Source organism: Bombus huntii, chromosome 6, assembly GCF_024542735.1.
Source record: "Bombus huntii isolate Logan2020A chromosome 6, iyBomHunt1.1, whole genome shotgun sequence".
NCBI classification, from domain to species: Eukaryota; Metazoa; Arthropoda; class Insecta; order Hymenoptera; family Apidae; genus Bombus; species Bombus huntii.
Genome location: NC_066243.1, coordinates 1,251,663 through 1,276,753, shown reverse-complemented (window position 1 = coordinate 1,276,753; position 25,091 = coordinate 1,251,663). Strand labels below are relative to the sequence as shown.

General features: G+C 26.3%; 2 protein-coding genes and 1 long non-coding RNA gene across 15 annotated transcripts; 2 read left to right on the top strand and 1 right to left on the bottom strand.

Annotated features, from left to right (window-relative positions):
- Positions 1-2,427: 2,427 nt before the first annotated feature.
- LOC126866489 (GTPase-activating protein) lies at positions 2,428-16,567 on the top strand. 7 transcript variants are annotated; one of them, XM_050620102.1, is made up of 16 exons: positions 2,428-2,554; positions 3,747-3,867; positions 3,993-4,262; positions 4,497-4,653; positions 4,770-4,957; positions 5,110-5,445; positions 6,486-6,687; positions 6,782-7,000; positions 7,083-7,207; positions 7,286-7,417; positions 7,959-8,000; positions 8,077-8,183; positions 8,283-8,526; positions 8,590-8,798; positions 8,876-8,931; positions 9,095-9,181. In XM_050620102.1, exons 1-15 carry the CDS (start codon positions 2,500-2,502, stop codon positions 8,884-8,886), a joined length of 2,418 nt encoding a protein of 805 aa, XP_050476059.1. In that variant the 5' UTR covers positions 2,428-2,499; the 3' UTR covers positions 8,887-8,931; positions 9,095-9,181. The 7 variants fall into 7 exon arrangements, with proteins under 7 accessions (XP_050476059.1, XP_050476054.1, XP_050476055.1 ...); XM_050620097.1 differs by having other exon boundaries at positions 6,782-6,904; positions 8,590-8,931; positions 9,095-16,567; XM_050620098.1 differs by having other exon boundaries at positions 8,412-8,526; positions 8,590-8,931; positions 9,095-16,567.
- Positions 16,568-18,141: 1,574 nt separating this feature from the next.
- LOC126866495 (glutamic acid-rich protein-like) lies at positions 18,142-24,762 on the top strand. Of its 7 annotated transcripts, XR_007689899.1 has the most exons (8): positions 18,143-18,342; positions 20,187-20,384; positions 20,472-20,903; positions 20,993-21,285; positions 21,739-21,823; positions 22,010-22,084; positions 22,598-24,006; positions 24,444-24,762. XR_007689899.1 is itself a non-coding variant. In XM_050620121.1 (7 exons), the coding sequence occupies exons 1-7, from the start codon at positions 18,291-18,293 to the stop codon at positions 23,335-23,337; spliced, it is 1,863 nt and encodes a 620-aa protein (XP_050476078.1). In that variant the 5' UTR covers positions 18,143-18,290; the 3' UTR covers positions 23,338-23,823. The 7 variants fall into 7 exon arrangements, 6 of the variants coding, with proteins under 6 accessions (XP_050476081.1, XP_050476078.1, XP_050476082.1 ...); XM_050620121.1 differs by lacking the exon at positions 24,444-24,762 and having other exon boundaries at positions 21,005-21,285; positions 22,598-23,823; XM_050620125.1 differs by lacking the exon at positions 24,444-24,762 and having other exon boundaries at positions 18,146-18,367; positions 22,598-23,823.
- LOC126866509 (uncharacterized) lies at positions 23,401-24,772 on the bottom strand. Its single transcript, XR_007689907.1, has 2 exons — positions 24,629-24,772; positions 23,401-24,190 (listed from the first exon to the last, which is right to left on the bottom strand). It is a non-coding gene; the product is annotated as an uncharacterized LOC126866509 (long non-coding RNA).
- Between the last annotated feature and the right edge of the window lie 319 nt (positions 24,773-25,091).

The window sequence follows — 25,091 nt, the reverse complement described above, 5'->3', positions numbered from 1 at the left end:
TTCATTGGAAAATAAAGATACGTGCCAGTGCTGAATACGTTTTGTAGCCACTGTGCATTGGATATTAATTAGTTCTTCGTTTAATAACATTACGGAGAAACATGTTGGAATTTATTTTTATTTATTTTTCTCTGAACGTCTTTTAATGGCCCATCTGAAAATTGTGAAATTTATATATTCCGATGTTAGCAACACATTATTCTTTTCTATTTTGTATTGTCTTAGAAATACAGGAAATAATAATATACATTAATTCACTATTATTTTATATAAATATTATAATATATATAATGTATTATATACAAACAATAATTAATTATTATTAATATCATCTCTGCTATTATCAATATTTTCATCGTGTTTGTACAACAATCATAGTAAAAGAAAGAAGTCAAACAAGACGTAAAAGTAAGAGAGAAGACGAGAAAGAAGAATGACGTAGGAGGAGTGGAAAAGCAATGTGGTTTATAGAGTTCCACAAAGAGTGAGGAGCAAAGAGAAACGCAGAGGAGAGGAAACGGGCTATTGCGCCATCAGGAAGTGGCTCACCACTTACACGAGTGTAGTTAACCATACTCCAACATAGAGGTTTGTTCTCGTTCTACGACAGGCGGACAAACTTAACGCATTGAAATAAAGATAGAGTATAGATAGTGGTCAAGAGTGATGCGATGAGAAGGACAGCGAATCATAGGAATAGTAATTTTACTCTGCATACACTGTCACCCATAAGCATCCGAACACTTTGGTCCATTTGTAACAACAGTATTTGAATTTGATCAAAGTGCACAAATTAACGATGAAGTAATAATTAGAAAACAGCATTTGGTATTTTTTTTATGGAATCAGCAGGTTATTAGTTTAAATTGCCTGTTAAAAGACGTGCGTACATATATGTACAATGCTATACATATACTTGGTATTCGAATATCATTATTTCGATATCACAAATCTATATCGATTTAGAAATTTGACTTATAATTCAGAAATTAAAGAGTCTGAACAGAGGGAGCTTGCCAAATACATGATAAGATATATCGACAAGTTTTGGCAGCTATATACGAGTTACAAAGTTTCATGATTGTATCGTTGGCCTTTAAAAATTGATTTAATCCTGTAATAATATTTTATCGTACGCAGCTACGAGATCATAATAGACAAATATCCAGGCACTTTAAACTATGTGTAATTCCTCAAATGTTATTTTCTGAAACTTGGATATGTAGTATGAATTTGCTTTCGTATGCTTTTGTATCAGAATGTCTTCTAATATCTATGTAGTCTGGTGTATCAAAGACATCTTCTTTCATTATTTCAGTAGATGTGCTTCCTTCCTTCTCGCAAGTTCTCGATTTCTATAATACCTGGACCATTTATTCGCGCGCGAACGCCCAACTTGCATATTTGTTTGTTTTTCGTCAATAATTTACTTATTTACTTGTATCATTTACCTAATTTACTTGTAATTTCCAATGGAACAACAAAAATGATAAAAACATAAAATATTTTATAAAACAGTGGAAATTTCTTAATTGAAATTAAAATATCGAAGCCAATTTACTCTATCGATAACAAATTAGCTTCTTTCGTCGATGGAACAATAATTGAGAATAATACTAAATATAGAGTAAATATATTACATACCTAATGTAATATTTAGGTCAATCGTATTGATAACTGTTATAATATTTATAAGACATGTGAAACATGTAATTTTGATCTTGTTTTACTACTGACTAAGAAAATATATTTAATTATTAAATGTTTAATGTATTTTTCAATAATGAATGGATAATGTATTTGTGTAAAATATGTGATACAATTCATTATATTTATAACTTCTCCGATTACTGAAAAATTATAATATGCCATTTAAATGTATCGTACATACATATGCATACATATATGCACTTGTTGCGTAGATAAGGCATGTAAACAGAATAAGCTTTTTAATAACTATATTCATTAAATATTCTTTATCATGGGAGGAAAGCAAATTTAAACATTTATTGTCTATCCGATTGTAATTTATTGTAATTTAAGTAACATAACATATATGTTATATAATATATAACAGTATATCATATTTAAAAATATCAATGATATAGATAATTAATAAAACGTAAATAAATATAACACTGTACGAATAAACAGTATTACCTACTTTATAACTTTTACGTTTATTATTTTCATAACGAAAAACATTTCTTAGACAAATATCTTCAACTTATTTGTATCTGTTTTAAACAGATGCCGATGAATTAGTAATCAAATTTTATTCATCATTTATATTCTTATTGTCAGATTTCCTTATTTATTCGTCTATTAACTACAAATAAACCGTTATCACAAATCTTTATAAAAATGATCAACGTGCATATTATTTAAGATTGGGCACGTGTATAGCTTAGCACGATACTGTTTAAAATCCATTCACAGAATGAACGTACCGCCTTGTATTCTGTTCATGTACTCACTCAGTAGTGTCATGGAGGTAACATGGCCGAAGAGACGCGCCTAGTTCGCGTTGAAGAAAGACTAAAGATTAAAATCGGTACGAAAGTTTGTTAAAAACATCGTTTACTAAGAATGTGAAACTCCAACGAATTCTATCATGTGTTGATATTACAAGGATATTGTTATTTGAAGAAGTTCGAGGTGCTATTATACGCGTGCTACTTGTTTGGGACCCGTTTGTCACCCAGCTCGACTTCTTCGATTATTCGATTTTACTATTTCAATGAAAAATATAATATTATAAGTCATTTGATCATTTCATGTATGAACTTGACAAATCTGTTGTACAATCATATAGTAGTGGTATCTCTGCTAAACTTTAATGATCAACACACGTAAGCGTACATTTTCGACTCCCACGCACCGTTGTCCCTGTGCGAATATATGCTTCTAGTTAGTTAACACTGAAAAGAATTGATTATACTTATTGATATCATAGAAGATCACTTTTGAATATAAAAATATTAATCAAATTCGTCATACATGATCAGCAATTATAAATTTCCTCCTTTTATTATTTCTATCCTAAATATATCAAGAATTATTGTTGTTTTGCTTATGACATAGTTTTTATACACGTTAGTATGACAGTATAAATTTAAGAAAACAAAATATAGCGTTTTATTCGCTAAATCCATTATGTCTTGGAACGAAATAACTTGACTTTACTATGCAAAAATGATATTCTTTTTGAGTAGGCCAAATATAAATATTTCCTTAGTATCTTTTCAATTTATTATTAATTACTTATGTATCTTTTCTAATTTTATGCATTTCTTGATACACGATTATTTTTATTAATTATTATAATACATTACTTACAAGTTGGACGTTTTTTTTATTAATATACAATAAGATGTATGAATTTTGTAATGATATATTGCTAAATAAGCTTAATATCATTAATTACTTAAATTAATCAGATCTATAAATCTATTTTATAAATTTTGTTCTTATTATTTGTTAATTGTTAAAAATCTACTAATCAATTGTTATTAATATCTAATTGTTTAAATATTTCAACGCTGATTATTAAAAAAATTAATTTAACAAGATTCTTGTCAATTAATTTTGTAAGAACATAATTTCTTAGATATTGCAGTAGAGTTTATATTTTTTTGTTTTTATGGAAATAGAAAAATTCCGTTTACTTTGTAAGTGAGAAATTAGTTATTAAAGAAATAACTGAGAAATTGTTTATTAAAAAGTATTTGGTCAATTATATTTAGGTGAGGTGAAAAATTTACAAAGCAGAAGCCATGGATCTCCTGGTGCAAGGGACGTGTATTGTGTATTATCTCTCGATCAAGAAGAAATATTTAGAACAACAACAATGGAAAGAACTCTCAAGTAAATTTTACTTGCTTTTTTCTTAGAAATTGATGTATATATATATGTGTATATATATATATACACATATGTCCTATTGAATTTTTCAGCAAGTAGTTAATTTAAGCATTTCTGTTTTAATATAGTCCATTTTTTGGAGAAGAATTTCAATTTGAAGTACCTAGAAAATTTCGTTATCTTGGCATTTATGTTTATGATCGTGATAGACATTTAAAGCAAGATAAAATTTTGGGTAAGGTAGCAATAAAAAGAGAAGATTTAGCAACGTATCATAATAAGGAACATTGGTTTCCCTTGAGACTAGTTGATGCTGATTCTGAAGTGCAAGGTAAAGCACATTTGGAACTTGCCCTTCAACCTCAAATTGGATACGCTCAACCTAAACTTACAGTAAGGTAATTCAGTTCATTAAATAGTTATAAAACAAATATTATTAAATGCTGTTACATTGAGTATATAATTGCTAGGTGTGTGCGTACGTGCGTGTGTGTATGTGTATGTATGTTTGTATGTGTATTTATATAAAATTCTGTTTCATAGATAATAATGTTTGGAATAGAATAAGTCACTCTATAATTATATATCAAGATGAAATTTCTAATGATAATAACCATAATTGTTTCTTATAGGATAATAGAATGTAGTGAATTAACTGTTAAAAATAGTGGTTGTGATCCATTTGCAACTGTTACGGTTAACTATAGTAATGGTAAACAAGTATTAAAACGCACAAAAATTAAAAAAAAAACGATATCTCCATACTTTAATGAAACATTTGTTTTTGAGGTAAAATTAACTAATTTAGAAATATCTATTTATTTTACCATCATTTAATTATATTTCAGCTGTACAAAATTGTGTGCCATTTGAATAATTATTTATGTCTTAAATTTCATTTATAGCCAGAAATAACAGAATCCAAAGAGAAGGATATTTCTCATTATCCTCTTGAACGTGGAGAAGTGGGTGAGGTTGTCGTAGGTTTATGGCATGCATCTTCTGGTATGGGAGAGCAACCAGCTTTTCTTGGTGAAGTTAGAGTTACTTTAAAAGGATTACAAAAGCAGCCGACTAATACAACAACTGCATGGTAATTTCTATATTTATTTTCAGATAAATGATTTTTATTGCTAGCTTTTTTAAATTTCTTCAGTTAAAAAATTTTATAAAATTTTACAAAATTTTATAACAATAAATTATCATTATTATGTCATCATCTTTAGATATTTTCGTTATTAACAGGTACTTCTTACAACCGCGACAAGTAAAACATCGCCCAAATAAAATTTCGAACAGTTCTACATCACCTGGTGCAGTTCCAGGCTTGGGATCTCTGCGGTTAAAAATACATTATACAGCAGACCATGTTTTTCAATCAGCGATGTATGATATATTAAGGAATTTGCTGTTACAAAGTGTCAATATTCAACCAATAACATCGTCCGCTGTTTATATTTTGGGAGAAATTGTGGCAAGTAAAATGGAAGCTGCTCAACCATTGGTTAGGGTATTGGTACACTATGGACAATTGGTTTCTGTAATGAGAGCTTTAGCTAGTCATGAAATTTCTAAATTAACGTAAGTATATCAGTTATACGCAGTCTTAATTTTAATAGTTTATATATTATATTCATATTTTACTATATAATATTCTATAATTTACTATATATATTATATAATTCATAAAAGTCATTATTATATAATATATATATGAAGTGTCCATTGTAGCAGTTGTTTTGATTTTTCAAACACTACAGATAACTACGGATAAAAAGATATGAACAGAAATTAGTGAGCTTTTTTTTGATCAGTAATAAAGGACAATGTTAAAACATTCTTACTTTGATAAAAAATTAAAGACCAATTCGAAAATCGGATAAAGTTGCTTATGTTAAGTGTAATAACGTATAATATCTATACCACTGGGTGGCTTGAATTTTTTATTTGAGAAATAGTATTTTAACAATTTTCGTGCAGTGTATTTTGTTATTGATATAATGCTAATTAATTTTAGTTCATAACATTTTTTTGTTAGATTATTGAACGTATCTGGAGAAGCTATTAAGATGTACCTTGCGTATTTATATACAGAATGTTCCAAAACATGGATATAACATCAATATACTAGCATGAAAAATATATGTCCAATATTACCTCGTTCTCAAGTTACATTTGTGTTTTTGCTATGCCAGTTACCTACTTTCGTAGAAATTATTCAAAGTGAGTACCTTTGGCTCAAATAAGGCTCTATACTTGTTACCTACACATCTTACTCTTACATCCTACACATCTTACACAACTCTTTACCTGTTCAGAATTGACAAGTACTGTTTGGATTTGCTGAAAACTGTCTTCAATATGGTGTCAGAGTATCTTAATATTGTCCATTGGTTCGTTATAAGCAGAAGGTAACTTACAAATAAAACTGGCTGTAACTCGGAAACATTATATTGAACATATGTTTCATTTCTTTTCTATTTTTGTATATCGAATTTATCACTAAATTTATTTTTGTACCCGCATGTTTCGAAGCATTCTGTAATAATGTCACATACATCCGATAGAAATACCATATATATTATTCATATACATAATGTAATTTATGATTTTTATTAAAGTGACCCAACAACAATATTTCGTGGTAATACGTTAGTAAGTAAAATGATGGATGAAGGTATGAGATTAGCAGGTCTTCACTATTTACATAGTACACTTAGACCAGCTATGGAACAAGTATTCTTAGAAAAAAAGACATGCGAAATAGATCCAACAAGAGTAAAGGATGCAAATACAATTCAAACCAATTTAGCGAATTTAAAGGTATATAAAATACAAATTTAATTTTCCTTATCATTTTATTATTATATTAAACAATATGAACAACGTTAGACTTTATTTTTTTATAATTTAATAGGAATATGTTGAGAGGGTATTTACTGCTATTACAACATCTGGTGTACGATGTCCACCATTAATGTGCGAAATGTTCTGGTGTTTAAGAGAACTTGCAGCGACACATTTCCCAAAAAATAAGGAAGTAAGATATTCAGTCATCAGTGGATTTATTTTTTTACGATTTTTTGCACCTGCAATATTGGGTCCAAGATTATTTGATATTACTACTGAACAAATTGTAAGACTGTCATTGAAAAAAAAAAAGAAAAGCAACAATATTGATTTATAGTGAAATTAAGATATATTATTATTTATTCTAGGATTCTCAAACTAATAGAACGTTAACATTAATTTCTAAAACAATTCAGAGTCTAGGAAACTTAGTAAGTTGTAGAGGTGGAGCTGGTAGCGTTTGTAAAGAAGAATATATGGAATGCGTGTATAGGTACATTAGGAATAAATGTATTTCGGAATTTAGTTTATAAATAAATAGATTTTTATTATTTAAATATTACTTTTTCAGAGAATTTTACACAGAAAGACATATACAAGCAGTTAAGCAATTTTTAGAATTAATATCAACTAGTAGCAACAGTGGTATTGCAAAACAACGAACAAGCACTCAGCAAGAACAACCAATCGTATTGAAAGAAGGGTATGTCTAATGATTTTTTATATTAGCATATTGTATTAATATACTTTATTTATATTACATCTATTACTTTTATTCTTTCTTATCATATACTTGAAAAATGAACATTTTAAGCTCGATGCAGACGAGCGAATTTTGTTACACAAGCATTTCTTGGACGTTTTATTAATACACTAAATTATACAAGAAAGCGCAGACGAGTGGGCAGACCCAAATGACGGCAAATGAAAATTAATTATCTTGATCCTTTTTTGTGTTGCTAAAACATTTACGAGTATTGTGACATTCAGGCGAGCGGGTAATAGCCGCGAAGAGCTACATATTTGCGCAGTATTTAAGCGAATAAATCCGCTTGTCCGCATCGGGCAAATACTTAAAAATAACTATAATAATTATGATAAAAATTAAAAATTTATAAATGCATCGTCCATATATTACTTCCTTATCTATTTGTTAAATATTAATTTTAACAAGGCAAGTTAAATAACAATATTCTTTTGTTCACATAAATATAATTATTGCTAATAAAAAGCATTTATAATAGAATATATTTTCTCTTCATGCATACTGCTGATTGTAAGAAGAGGTTTGTAATAGTACCTTATCTTTGGTCTGAAATTTTCGCATAGTATAAATTTGTCACTATTGTTGCTTAATTACAGAGTAATGATTAAGAGGGCACAAGGTAGAAAACGATTTGGTCGGAAAAATTTTAAACAAAGATACTTTAGGCTTACTACACAGGATCTAACCTATTCAAAAACGAAAGGTGAATGAATACATTGATCTTTGAAAATATTGTATCTTTGAAGAATTAACCTTATTATTTTGAGCTCTATCAAATTATGTTTGATAACGCATTTCACAGGTAAAGAACCTTTATGTAAAATACCACTTGAAGAAATATTAGCTGTTGAAAAACTTCAAGAAGATTCTTTTAAGATGAAAAACATGTTTCAAATTATTCAATCACAAAGGGCATTATATGTTCAAGCAGGAAATTGCGTAGAAGAAAAAGAATGGATTGATATTTTAACAAAAATTTGTCGTACAAACAGCAATCGATTAGAAAAATATCATCCAAGTGCATATATTAATGGTCATTGGCTTTGGTACGTTATTTAATATAATTTGAATCAATATACCTTTCGATCATTAATAAATATTGCTTATAGTTGTAAAGCAGTAGCAGAAACTGCTCTAGGATGCAGCGAAGTATCACCAGGAATGGAAGCTGGATTGCGTATGGTTCTAGATCCAGATAGAGATTTGCAGCGAATACATTCTTTAATATTTACGAATATGCCGCGACTTGAAACTTTAATGAATGCGTGTGAATGTCAAGCTGTTTATGGGGCTAATGACATGTGTATTTTACCAGGAGGTGGGTCTCCTATAGAAGATGTGCCCTCTTGTTTTAAAACTTTAACTGCATTAAGAGAAGCTGCATATGCTTTACAGCACGAGCATAGAGCCTACTTTAGAAGATTGGCGCGCGATACTAAATATGGAAGCAAGTAAGTTTATTAAAATAATATATTCTTTGATATTAGAACAATAGTACACATTAGACAGTTAATGTGACATTTTCTAATTTCCATTTCACTATGATAATTGAACTGTATTATTTGTGTATCTAATATATAGTATGATATATTTAAAAAATTATTGTAACTGTAGGCAAGCTCCAATTGGTGATGATAATTACCTTCATTTAGCTGCTAGAGCTGGATTTGAAAGTCAATTAACAAAACGTGCTTATGAAATAGACAGTTTAAATCAACACTATGTAGAAACAGATCACTGCTATGACAGCGGATTTTCCAGACGAATAGAGGATCAACGATCATACGATGAAACATTTAGAAAACGTCTAGATTCTGGCTCGATACATCGTAGGTATGAGAACGAAAATAATTTAGTACGACGATATGAAAGCACTACTGATACTATTAGAAGTATCCAAAATGATCTCAACACATTTGATCATAGTTTAAATAATACATTTAGGACAGATAATTCTGAAAAAAATGTAAATTTAGAAAACAATAGAATTTTAGATAGTTCCAGTTTTTTAGCAACAGATGGAATTACTATTTCTAATACATTATCAAGAAAGTTTAATAGCTATGACCATACCAAAATATTAAAGGAATGCACAATAACAAAGTTCAAAGGTGACAAACCTGATATATCTTGTAATTCTTTGAATGAGCATACTAATTAATTCATTTAAATTTTGAAGATGAAAACATGTTCCTATAAAGTTTTCTAAGATATTGTCTCATATGTTCATGTTATATTAAAGGCACACTGTAGTCTTTAAATTCATTAAAATCATACAAGATTATATTTCTTGCAGTAGTATACAGTATATGGAGTTTAAGTGTATATAACAGTAATCTTCGAGCTGTTAAATTTTGGAACAGAAAAATATTTTAAACTTTCAATACTTTGAAAAGATTGAAACGACATTTAAATGAAATGAAAAATCGTATCGTTTAGAAAGTTATTTCTTATATATTAAGTCAAAATATAAATATTTCATAATTATTTAAAATTATTTACAAAAATAGCTTTAAGCACAATCGATATGGCACGAAATGTTTGTTAGACAGTAACATAAGAAGAAATAAGATTTTGTACTATGCATTGCTTGTTGAAAGGTTAAATGAAGTTTAAGTGTTTACTATTGTTCCAATATGTTGGGTGAGTCATTGTTAGATTTTAAGTTCTTGTTTTGTTTTAATGACATGATAAAATGATCTAAAACAAAAATTATTCATATCTAAAAGTTATTTTTATATAACTGTTCAGAACCAATATATCAATATCAATGACCAATTTAAATTAGTTCAAGATCTCCTAAACTAAAGATAAAGTCTTCATTCTAAATATAATATGTATATAACTATCAAGATTGTAAATTAATTTTAAAAAATTTGTATTATCTATTTCTTCTTCAATTTAAATCTTCTATTCAAGATTTTAATTTAATTCTCAGATCCTTGAATCTCACTTCACTTATACTCTTTCACCTTTATATCTTTCTGTTACTAGAAGTACCTCACAGTACAGACCAAAACTTATTGAAATTCTTGCTCAAAATCAGTGCGAATAAAAATAATCACAGAATACTGTTGAAAATTTTAAACATTAACCATGTGTTTTTGAAAAAAATATTCTGGTCAGCATTGCAATTTTATGAAGAGTCAAAAGATCTGTTGCTTGTTGTGTAGTTTAACATGGTATGTCGCCTGAATATGTTTTGTTTATGTTCTCGAGAATTTACATTTATATACACTCTATTTACATTTTAAAACTAAGTGAATTTTCCGCTAAGCTAGAAAAATCTCGTGGCATTTTCCATTAATTCATTAAAAAAAAAAAAAAAGGGAAAAATGAGAATCTCCTCCAAAAACACCAAAGTCAAGTTCTCACCAAATCACGTCTTTATTATTGATTTCAAATCTTTTACATCCTTTTAAAGTACAAACCAAAATGCCAGCTCTTACTAGTACTTTATCTTGCAGTAAACGTGTGATCCAATAATTTCTTCTCAATCAATCCTCTAGAAAAGGGTTAAGTATTCCAGTGCAGCTTATTTGGATTGCAGTAGACGTACATGTAAACAAGACAAGATATGTTCCATCCTTAATGATAAATACATTAGTAATTAGTACAAAAAATACATTTATGACATATAGTTCAATTATACATAGTTTCAAATATCGTATATAAGCGCAATTTTACACACATGTAATATTGCTGAATTTTGAAGTTTAATTTACATAAGAATAACATCGAGTTTCCATCATATGACAGAATTTCGACAATTTCTAATCTGCATTATATTAAATTGTATTAGACAAGAGACTTTCTTAATTCAAATTTTATCTATTATATCATGTTTAAATATTTCGAAGTTACTAACAGTTTCGTTTGCAACAACATTTTATTCTGTGATAAGGAGAGTTTTAACATATTGTTGGTTCAATATCGTAATTTAATATCAATAAAATGTCAAATAATTGTATTAAGTGGGCCAGCTTTTCTCTAGCGTAAATAAGTAAGATAGAAAACAATTACATAGTTAATTTTTTGGAATATATTCTTCTTTCAATGGTGCAATTTCTTGTTTCTTATTAAAATCGTTTTGTTTCCAAACTATTAATTTAGGTTACTTTTATCGTAAATTAATCCTGAATATTCAATTGTTTCGTTACATTAATGTACTTATTTACTAAAAAGTCTCCCCATTTGTGCATGTTGTAAAAATAGATACAGATGGCGAATAATTTGTTAGATATTAATAAATACAATTGAAAATGTCTAACGTTCATCGTTGAATGTCTTATCTCAATTACTATAAATATTTGCATTTGCACTAAACAGTGACTGTTGCCATGATTAAGCGCGGGTCTGTATATTTTAGGACTTCTTATTTTCAAATCAATTCAAATCCGATCACTCTGACTTCTTTTTGTAAAGAATAGACACTGACTAGCTAATTAACCGTTTTAATCAATTACTTTATTGTTTATTTATTTGTATTAGATCAATTATAATAATATGATTTACATTATTTAAACAAATCTTCAGCATTAAACATCTCTTTTTTTGATTTTTAATTAGTACAGGTGATATAAGTAATATAAAAATAGTATAAATCAATTGAAGAAGTAAATATTTAATTATATCTTAAAGGTTGGCTATAATGTAGTAAAACTATTAGTATGAATAATACAAAACAGTTGATATATTAGCAACAAACGTCAGAGCAGCCTTACTACAACTATATCTGGGAATAAGAAAGAATAAACTCAGTAGACACGAGTTGAACATTACAAATCAAACAGAGCATAAGCATATTCAACTTATTCTCTACAAATTAAATGTTTTTATTGACAAGTTAAAAGAGGAATGATAAAATGTTCTCCACACCAATATATTCTCTCTCTTTCTCTCCCTCTGTATTACTTTATTTTAAAATATGCATTGTTTCGAATTGATTGAAACGACTTTTTAATTGAAAATATACATATAATGAAATATAAATATAATATAGAAGAGTAACTTATGTGAAACTGTACTTAAGTACTGCATCAAAATCGCTAGGCGAATTAAAATTGAAGCAATTTTTAAACTAAATTTAAAACATAAATATAAAAATATAATATAAAAATTTTATTGATAGGAGTCTATTTGTGAAAAATAATAAAATTGTTCTGTAAAAACCCAGAATTTACCTAATTATGTCCAATATGACTTATGTATGATTAAGTATTCTCGAGTTTCTCTTACAAGATACGTCATTTAAATGATAACTATTAATTTTTATAAATATTTTGTATGACATTGTTCTTTAAAAAATATTTAATACGACACATTCTATTTTTTCTGCAGAAATGAAAATGTTGTTACATTCTCTTATCAAAGATGAGAACATTTCTCTGAATATCTTGAACTACTGAATACAGAAAAATAATTTAAAATATATCTTTTGATAAAAATATTGAGTGATAAAAACAGCTTGTTAAAACATTTTATTTGTTTGTTTCTCCTTTTTTTCTTAATTGTAATTCTTCTTATAAATTGTGAATTCTTGAATATAATTACAAACAAAAATATTCAAATAAATATTAGAATTGTAACAATATGCTCGTTATTTTATCGAACATCATATGTTATGTTTTCGTGTGTTTCAAAGTTTTATGATATTTCAGGCAACGATTCATGTGATTTGTATTTGGAATTACCTTCTGTATATTAAGAATTGTCAGAGCTACAAAAATTTATGCTACTAGTCATGATTTTTGAAGTCATTAAGGACAGTTTAAAGATTTTAAATAATTATAATTGTTTACATCATTTCTCTTCGTTTGCTGTTCATTTTAGGTTTGCTATGAATACCACAGATATAGACAACTTATGACCAACTTATGTCCTGATAGGAGAACTTCTAATCATTCTATTTCTCGCCTATTTACTATGCCTACGAGATTTTTTACTACACTCTAATAGGTAGCCAATCAGTGCTCATGATAAATATCTTTTACTCATGCTTATAGTAGTATTAAAAATTTAATTAAAATCACTGAATGTCACTTAAATGATGTTCATTGTTAAAATAAAATTATTGTATGACTTGGTTTCTAGAATCATCCTGAATGCTTATTTATTCTTCCTTGAGACTAACAAACGAAAGTTAGTTTTATTATCTTATTATTTACTCGTTATAAAATTTGTAAAAAACTTTATTTAATTAATTCACTAAAATCATTTTATTAATATAACTTAAAGAATGTTAACGTCTGAAGCATGTGATGACTACATTCTTTAAAATCATATTACATACTCTCTCACAAGAAAGTAACATTCAACAAATATCAATTCAATCATTAAATTATTTCCTAATACTTATGCACATATGTAAAATGTCAAATATACATTGCAATCATATCAAAATTATATTTTATACAATTATTTTTTTTATTAATGAAACATCTTTCCCTTCAATACTCTCCATATATATCTATAACGTTTCTTTTGTACAAAATATATGCCTCGTTTATTATTGATAATTATTAATTATTAATACTTGTATCTTGATATTATTTTACAAAATATTTAATATAAATAGATTTCCACTTAATCAGAGATGTTCATAAATTAAGTTTTAGCATAGGTGATATTATAAACAAAAAATATTTGTTAAAAAAATATGTGAAAATATGAAACAAGGCACAATGAAATACATTTTTTACAACAATATTTCAAAAGAAAATTTGCAAATGCAATGAACCATAAGATTATACTTGTTAATTATAACGCTGCAATAGTAAAAACGTATGAGCGTAAACAAAAATGAGCAGATGAAATTTTCATTAATATAATTTTGCATGAAAATTAAATTGTTTGTCATTGAGACCAACAAAACTATTTACTGTTCTTACTTAAAATGACTCACCCCGTATATTTTAAACTGATCAAATCTAGCAATATTTTATAGTAGATGTGCAATTACACATAATTCTACAGTAAATGATAATATAAAAATAATAATAATAATATCAAATGTGTAGTAATATAGTAATAACTAAGCAATTGCTAAATGCATTGCTAAATCGCATGCTGATTGTTAAATGCAAATTGCTTTTGCAAATGTACAACTTCACAAAATTAATTACAATAATTTCCCAATCAGATAAGCTGTTGTTGTTAGATTAAAATTAATATCTAATATCAAACATAAAATAAATTAACTCAATCTTTTTTTTATTAAACAGAACATCATTTTATATGATAAAAATATTTTTTATACAATGCATTTTCAAACATATTTGAATGTTAACAAAACACTTAAACTAAATATACTGTAAGATCCTATTTTATATGCTGTTGACTCTCCTTCAAGGGGTTTTTTTTATTTATGTGTGCGTTTTCATCGAATTAATTGCATAAGTTCTATAATGGCTTAATTATTAATAGAAATATGCAATGAGCAATATTTCAAGGAGTGTTTAAATTACTTCTATAGTTTGTTATCATGCACTACAAGGTATGACATTTCACATCAATAAAAACTTTTTTATTTATTTATTTATGTTTTATTCTTAAAAGAAAAAAGAAAAAAACGTAGAAATATATGTATCTATAAGTATGATAGCGAACTGTATTTTATTGATAGAGTAAATCAGCAATCTCATTATTAGAGAAATATTATATTATGACCAATATTCATTAAGACATTTGCATATGTACAATATATTTTTAATTGATCTATTGTTTCGTTTATATTTTTATAAAATTATAGTACTTCTATTTTATGTTATGCTTTTAACAATTAATAGTATTTGTATAATTTTAATTTCTAAATGCTTGTGAAAATAAGCAAAACATATGTAGTCTTCGAATATTAGGAAAACATTATATTAGGTAATAATAATTTTTATACACTGAAATCAAATAATACAATACAGTATCAAATATAAAATCAATACAAGTAGTATTTAATTTGTACATAGTGGCATTATAAATAGTGTTTTAGCGACGATTTTCAAATTTGCCTTTGTATCTTAATGTAATTTATTAAAGGAAAATATGTATAAAATTATAAATTATATATATATTATATATAATTATATTAACATATTTTGTTAAACTTTATAAAATTTTTGATCTAATTTATTCTTTTTTCCTTTTTTTTTTAATGTATATGATTTGTAAAACAGATGTATATCTCTTGCATTTATTCTTGTAAAGATGTCCCTACATTTGAAATATAGGAAATGGATATATAGGGTGTCTCAGGAGAAATCCATACAACTTTATTAATATGTTTAGTAGGTTATTCTGAATCAAGATGATCGTATAAAGTTTTCATACAGATTTTCATCTATTATTGATTTATTTAAAAAGAAAAATTCTGCACATTTTTAATGCATTTCTTGGCTTGGTTCACTTTTATATTCTACAGCTGATGTTCAGCATTAATTGTACATAGCTTGTAATGTACATAGCTACTGTATCTGCAATATTTCATTTTTAATACTGTTATTTACATTGGATATATATTGTATCGGTTGTCTGAAATTGTGATTTCATGTAATCGCAAAGGGACAAATCCAGTGGACTTAAATTAGGTGATTGGGGTGGCTATAAGATTGGTTCATATTATCCTATCCATCTTTCAAGGAAATGCATATTTACATAAATATAAAATCTAGAGACAGAGTGAACTCACTAGTCACCAACAGTTACGATCTTATACTGATACTTGATATACACAGTAAACAAAATTGACATTAAAACAGAGCTAAGAATTCCTAAGATGTATGATCTTTTTAAATTACAAATTAACATGCTGATAAAGTTAAATTTTCTTCTGGTGCACCTTGTATACTATCTATTTTAAATAAATGAAAAGAATTTCCTTACATACGTTTGTTGTTAATATATTTTTATACATATAAAATTTGTAAATAGTTATTACTATACTTTAATGACTTAAAATTGTAGTTTTGTCTATATATGTTTCAATAGTTTTTAATATTTAAACATTTAATAAGGTTGCTAAGATTATAATTATAAAATATTCTTATGTGGATATAAATAAGACTGCTCTCTTAATAAAATTTTATTTATGCCCTACTCAATTTGTTAAATGTTATAACTGATCAATATTATTCATTGTTATAAAAAATACATATAATTGAGATAATCTTATATAATTTACTCCTTTGAGAGTACAAAACTTATAATCAACATTCTGTAACAAACATTTTGGCCTTTCCCAAATTACATTATTTAAAAAGATATATACTACACATTTTAATAGATGCAAAGAATTTTCTTTTCAAAGAACATACTCATAGAACATAATAATTACATAGTAATCATTAAACATTTAATAAAATAGTTTTATAAAATTATACGAAAAATAAGATTTTCTCTTATTACTTGAAATTATTTATAGTTAATAAACATTTTTAGAAAAAGAAATGATCGTTCCTTTTTCTTTTTTTTACAAAATTAACCAAATAATTAAGAGAGAGAGAGAGAGAGTGAGAAGAAGTGTTATAAATTAGAAAAATTAATAAACATTAATCTGTTTATATCATATAAATTGATCTCGTACCTTTAATGTATATTTAGTAAAGTAAACCATGTTAAGGTATTCCCTAAAAATAGCTGGTAAAATAGTTTATGACACATTTTGATCACAAGATAGTTTATATATGTTATTCATAAAACATAGAACATTCTTTAAAATTCTGCTATTATAAACTGAATTATGATTGACATTTTTTTATTACTTCTTTGGATATAAGGTTATTATTAAAGTGAAATTAAATTAAAGATATAATAGATTTTACAAATTTTAAGTCATTTAGTATGAAATTACAATAAAAGTTACGCAAATATTTGACTAAAATATATTTTTTAAACCAGAATTTTTTTATATATAGGAAATATAACAAAGTATCATGAGCCCACTTATTATATTTTATTAAGATTATATATATATATATATACATAATATACATTTACTGTAATCATATACAGAAATATTTGTTTTGTGTCTGCTTTACTGCAATATACATATGTTTATTAATTTCTATATTGAATTTCTCTTATTAATAAATTGTGTGTACTATGGTCATGTAATTTACATTTCTTGTTATATTTCATGATATATTGTCAAGAGTATTGGATAATATGATAAATAAGTATCTTGTACTTTACAATAGTATGAATAATATGCTATTGTATAAATTAATAAAATACTTTAATATAGTTATATTGATTGAAATGTCTTTGCTTTTAATCAGAGATATTTTTATAATTTGATTCATTAACATTTCTTATTAGAATACATACATCCATAAGTTCTTAATTAATGTAATATTCGATAATAAATCACCATGTATGTTAATATTTGCTTATATCATACAAAAATGATTACTTCTTGCTAGTAATTTGTAAATTGTCTAATTTTTTACTAGGAATATTAAAATTATTTAATTTTAATATTTATGTATTAAATTGTAATAAACATTACAAACGTGTTACATATTTATACAACACTAAGTTCTTTGTAATTTCTAGCTTCTGTTATACATATCTCATTACATATCCTTTCTGAAATTTTGAACATGGAAAAGGTTTGGAAAATACTGAGAACCTGCTGAGAACTAACACCGTGAAGAAACGTTCAAGTATAGTAACTAGGGATTTTCGTATTATGTCAACACTTGTTGAAGTCATTACAAATCAAATTATAATAGACGTGGTTCCGTGTTCGACTTTTTAAAAACTTAATTTTTGGCGTTTCTCAGATTGTAAAAAGTACAGTTATATTTCCTAGTGGAAGATGTCTGGTGATGTTCAAGCAAGGAAACGGAGAGAGAAAAAACGTAAAAAGGGTAAAAAAAATAGGATACTGAAAGTGTGAGAGAATTATTATAATTTCAACGTTCAACTTCTAACTTTTGTATTTACTAATATCAAGTGACAATGCTTTCATTTTCATTTCTAAAATTATCACAGGAAATTTATACATTAAAAAATATGGATATATTAAACTAATTTTTGTTATTTTTTTTTATTTTCTAAAATATATAAAACATATTATATACATTATTTTGTTTTAAATACGAAAGAGGAATTGTAGGAAAATGTTATTAAATGATAATATTTATTGAATATTATTTGTTGATGCTTCATTTTACAAGTTTTAATACTGAAATATTATATAATGCATACATACATACGCATTAAGTGTATATACTTATATACACGTATCACATTTCATAATATACTTTATATATTGGACAATTACAATACGATTGTTAAATAATTATAAATTATAGTTTGCACATTCTTTATAAAATATTTTGTGAATCCCATTATTTAGAATTGTAAGAACTTTAGAATAGTGAAAAAATATCTTAAAGAATTATTCAGACATCATAAGTTAACTTTAGCTTTTATATGCTACTATGTGATTCATTTACTACTATATACCTTGATGGAACTTTACGAAAAAGATTTGTGAAACTCAATGATCTCTTATTTAAATTATAGTATATACATGTGTGCGTGTGTGTATGTATGCGCAAGCACGTGCGTGTATATGCGAGTTGCGCGCCTGAGCGTATATGTAATTTTTATATATATGTCGCTTATTTTTGCTTGAAAATATGAAATCAGTGAAAATTTCTTATTTATATTTATGCTTTTTGTTGCGAAATATCACAAAATAATACAATTTTATTTTGAACTTATATTTTAAATTGTTTATTGCGTCGTGGGCGTGTTACGATAATGCTATACTAAACGTAAAGCCTCAGATATTTTCAGGCATATTTGGCAATGTTGCTGAAATTAGAAAATACAGGGTCTTAGAAGTTTGATCAGCCTAGCTTTTGGCTTTCAAAAATAGATCAACCTATATTATCCAGTCCAAAAACATTTTTCGTCAATTTATTTATATATTTTACGTATTTGTACAACTCGTTGCTATTTATAATAAATATTAATTTAATACTTTTAATTTGATTATTAGTTCAATGAAGAAATATACAAGTAACAGATTATTGTGATGAATAAGCAAAGTAATAAATATAGATTCGTGATGTATATTGTGTTAGTGGAAATACATACTTTCAATATTAGAGAATACTTGTAAAAGTGCTCTTTTATAATAATGATTTACAAAAATGACAGTATTTTGCTTGGTATTATTTTAAAGTTTGTCTATTAAGTTGTTATATTATTATTTATTTTATACTTATCTCAAAGTTTATTACAGAAAACAATGTCTGATAAACTTTTCGTAAAAAAATAATGTCGCAAATAATAATAATTATTATTGACTTAATTATTAACATTGATATTAAATTATTATTATTTTTGTAAAAATAACAAATGAACTTTTTGATAACTATTTAGAAAGATTTTAAATAAACAAAATAAGAGTAAACTAAAGCATTATTCTTTCTGACATTTAAAAATAATTTTTATAATACAATGTTAACAAATTTCTCGATCATATTTCAATTTCTAATTCACATAAAAACGTTACAATCTATATACACGCTGTATACAATCTGTATACGCACAGCACATACATACTTATGTTTGTGCATGTATGTACAATATGCAATATTTTTTACAATAACTTTTATACCGTATTATAATAATCATTTTATCAGTAATTAGTAATTGTCATTTAACTATTCAATATATTATACTTCAATATATTTAGATGAAGAAGATAACATTATACCATCACCTACAGTGGGAAATGCTAGTGAAAATTTAACAGACAATGTAACTATACATATTTATAAAGAAAGTACTACAGGTGGACACTGGTGTGCTCGAATCATATTCTTTACTGTCTTAACAATGCTTGTTGGCTTAATCGGTGTAGTTATTATTGAGCACAGAGGTACTACAGACAGTAAGTAAACTTTCTCTATATTTTTAATGTAATTACACTTATTATATTTAATGTATTATGTCAACACTATATATTTCATGTTATAAGTTAGTACACCATTAGAGTCTTCTCGTTGGGCCTTTATCTTTGATGGGTGGGTAGATGATTCTTTATCTCTATCTAATGAAGAATCACATGATAATGAAAATGAAAAAACTAAACAAATAGAAGATGAAAGGAGGTATAATGAAGACGATGAAAAGTTAGAAACTACAGAAACTGAAATTGAATCTGAAATTGCAACTGAAACTGAAACTGATACAGAAACTGAAACTGGAGAAGTTCAGGATGATGAAATGTTGAATGAATCTACAGAAGAAGAAGAAGAAGAAAAAGAAGAAGAAGAAGAAGAAGAAGTAAAGAAAGAAGAAGAAGAAGAAGAAGAAGAACAAGAAGAAGAAGGAGAAGAGGAAGACCAGGAAACTGCAATTGAAAATGAATCAAATGAAGAAGAAAGTGAAATTTTTCCAAATAAAGAAGGTATTACATGATACAAAACATTAAAATATAGTAGTGAATATAAATGTATATTCAGAATATTCTTATAAATTTTAAATCTTTAATATAAGATATCAATACAGAATTAAGCCGCGAGAGTAAATATGAAAACAGGAAGCACACAGAAGTTACATTAGAAGATGATGATATTAGTTCAACGTTTGATGATACTAATGTATTAGAAGAAATATATGGTATTAGTACAGAGAAAGACTCGGATGAAAAATCTGTTTTAAATGAAGTAGATAACCAATTTGATAAAATATTAGAAATGCCAAGAAATGAAGACATATTTGAGACATTTTTAGACGACATTCCTGGTGTTAAGGAAATTAATGATGACAATATAGAACCTTTAGAAGAGGTAAACTTAATATGATTAGACGTCATTATCAAAGTAATAAAACTTATGAAAAATATTACTTGTACATACTTTATTTTATGTTATGTATTCTCCTATATAAAAAATTTAATGAGTTTTCGATAATTGAATATAAAGATGTTGGTGTTCATTGTAATTTGAAAAATTATTTTGTTATATCTTTTTAATTTTTATCTCTTTATATATAAGACAGGAAACTATAATTTTTTATGAAATTTTTCTCTTTCTGATAACAAATGTAAAGAAAATAGCACTTATTGAAAGATGTACAATTTATTAGTTACAAAAGATATTACTTAGATACTAATTTATTAATAATTTTATTCACTACAGAAAATTAAAAAATTATATGTTACCGTACACTTCTATATGAATAATTCTACAATACAATTCCTTAAATAGTAGCACATTATCACACTATCATCTTTATATTAGGTAGAAAACACAGAACCAGAAGAATATGTTAATGATGTAGATGTAAAGCCAGAAATAGAAGAAATAGAAGAAGAATCTACTAGTGGTAAGTGAAATATTGCGTGTCAAAGTTGCATTACAATCTTTTCATAATGTAAAATGATCCTCCATGCTCTCATATTTTGACATAAAATATAACGTAGATATAAAAGATTTTCATAGTTTTAGAATCTTCTTTATTTCTCATTACACTTTTGAAATCTCAATAAAAAATAACATCTGATGGTTGCAGTGGCAATGAAGTTTGGAGTCGGTGTGGCACTTATTGTCGCTGCACATTTTGTCCTTGTGAAACGATGGAATAACGGTAAATGTTGTAACATTTTTGTTTTACAAATAGTATAATTTATTGCAATTAGACAAAATTCTGATCTAATTTCAATTTTCTGACTTGTAAAATTATACAATATTTACTGAATCATCTTTCATATTTAACAATATAATATTATTTTGTATGTTAAATTTAAATACACTTTTACTTAACTTTCACATTTATTCAATGTCTTAAAATATAATTGAGAAAGTTATAAAATTCATTTAAAAAATACTTTTATTTCATGAATCAATCATAGAAATATCATGCCATTGTAAGGGGACATATAAATTTTTTAAAATAACAAAGAAATTATTGTTATAAATACTTTTAAATGAAGGCTAAAGCATCATTTTTATGCACTTTTAATGATAGTGATTAATCTTTACCTTTTTTAACGTTTAGAAGTTATTATTTCTGTTTAAAATCGATCTAAACTAATTTTTTGTGAGAAAAAATATATGGAATAAAAAATTATATTGAAAGACGAAACAATTTTTAAAATAGGAAAGCATGAAAAAGAAGTGCAAGAGAAAAGTGGAAAAATAGAAATAAAGAAATATAAGCGCGGAGAAGAAGAGGGTAAAAAGACAGGACAACAGGTTGTTGTGCAAAAAGATACTGAGTTCGAGAAAGAAGAAGAAAGGGAAGGAGTAGAAGAGGAACAAGAGGAGGGGGATGAGAGAGATGTAGAGGAAGGGGTAGGAGAAGAAGAAGGGGAAGAGGAAGGAGAAGTAATGAACAAACGGAATCAAGATGACATAGAAGAAAAAAAGAAAGGAGTATTAGGAACACGAGAAGGAAAAGAGGGGAATCAAAATATAAGATGGAATGAAATAAAAAACAAAAAAAATAAGAGCAATACGGATGAAATAGGAATTGTGCAAAAGACAATGTTAAAAGAAGGAGAACGGACAGAAGAAGAAGAGGATGAAGGAGAAGAAGAAGAAGAAGTAGAAGAAGAAGAAGAAGAAGAAGAAGTAGAAGAAGAAGAGGAGGAGGAGGAGGAAGAGGGAGAAGAGGAGGAGGGAGAAGAGGAAGAGGGAGAAGAGGAAGAGGAAGAAGAAAAGGATGAAGGAGAAGAAGAAGAGGAGGAAATCGAAAATTTTGACGATACTGAGTTAATTGCGAAACTTGAAGCTAAATATGGAAAATTACAAACTTTACAAAATGATAATGAAGAAGATAGTGAGCATGAAAAAGAAGTAACAAACAACAGTTTAGTAACGTGGAAGCAAAAACAATAAATAATCTACTGAATTGTACGTATATCCAATGTGAGAAACATTTTTAGAATTTATTGAAATTGCAGAATTTATATTTATATAAGCAAGTTACCATATTTAATAAATGAAATATTACTGTATAATGAATAATAAATTAGACGAGCATGGAGGATCTTACATAAATAATTTTGTACAATCCTAAGTGAAGAAATTTCCTATATACTTTAATAGTCAGTTAATCATGTAATCTTTTGGCTTATACATACATGAATGAATATTAATGTAATTATGAATACTTATATATTTTACTAGTAATATTTATTAAAATATTCAATATCGATATTGATGACATTTTTTAGGTTTGTAAAGCAGACACAAGTAATGGCTAAAACACAACCGTTTAATTATGGTAACTTAAGTTTAAGAGATAAAATTACCTTTAAAAATTTTATCTTTGTAATATTATATTGGAAGTTGATATCCAAATAAATAAGAGTTCTAAATAAATTTCGTATAGTTATTTAAAAGAAATTAGTGTAATGTACATATCAATAAACAAAAGTAAGATAAGGATCAAAATTTTCTTCCAGTATTCCACTCTCAAGAGATGTAAAAATAAAATATTAATGTCTTAAATTTAATTTGACCAAAATAAATGAACAATACCCTTAAACGTTGTTCAGAAAGAAGGTAGTCCAATTATTAGTTTATAATTTAAGTTTCAAACGGATATTTAATGAAAAGATCTACGATGGAAATAGTTTATTTATGAAAATATTATGTACATACATGCATACGTAAAAAGCAACTGAATATGGAATTTAAGAAAGGTCAAGTTGATTTAAGGAACCGAAATCAAAAGAGATAAAATTACCTTCAAAAATTTTATCTTTGTAATATTTTATTGGAAGTTGATATCTAAATGAATAAGAATTCTAAATAAATTTCGTATAGTTATTTAAAAGAAATTAATGTAATGTACATATCAATAAACAAAAGTAAGATAAGGATCAAAATTTTCTTCCAGTATTCCACTCTCAAGAGATGTAAAAATAAAATATTAATATCTTAAATTTAATTTGACCAAAATAAATGAACAATATCCTTAAACGTTGTTCAGAAAGAAGGTAGTCCAATTATTAGTTTATAATTTAAGCTTCAAACGGATATTTAATGAAAAACATCTATGATGGAAATAGTTTATTTATGAAAATATTATGTACATACATGCATACGTAAAAAGCAACTGAATATGGAATTTAGGAAAGGTCAAGTTGATTTAAGGAACCGAAATCAAAAGAGATAAAATTACCTTTAAAAATTTTATCTTTGTAATATTTTATTGGAAGTTGATATCTAAATGAATAAGAATTCTAAATAAATTTCGTATAGTTATTTAAAAGAAATTAATGTAATGTACATATCAATAAACAAAAGTAAGATAAGGATCAAAATTTTCTTCCAGTATTCCACTCTCAAGAGATGTAAAAATAAAATATTAATGTCTTAAATTTAATTTGACCAAAATAAATGAACAATATCCTCAAATGTTGTTCAGAAAGAAGGTAGTCAAATTATTAGTTTATAATTTAAGCTTCAAACGGATATTTAATGAAAAACTCTACGATGGGAATAGTTTATTTATGAAAATATTATGTACATACATGCATACGTAAAAAGCGACTGAATATGGAATTTAGGAAATGTCAACTTGATTTAAGAAACCGAAATCAGAAAAAAGAAAACTGATAATAACATGTTAGTTAGTAACCTCC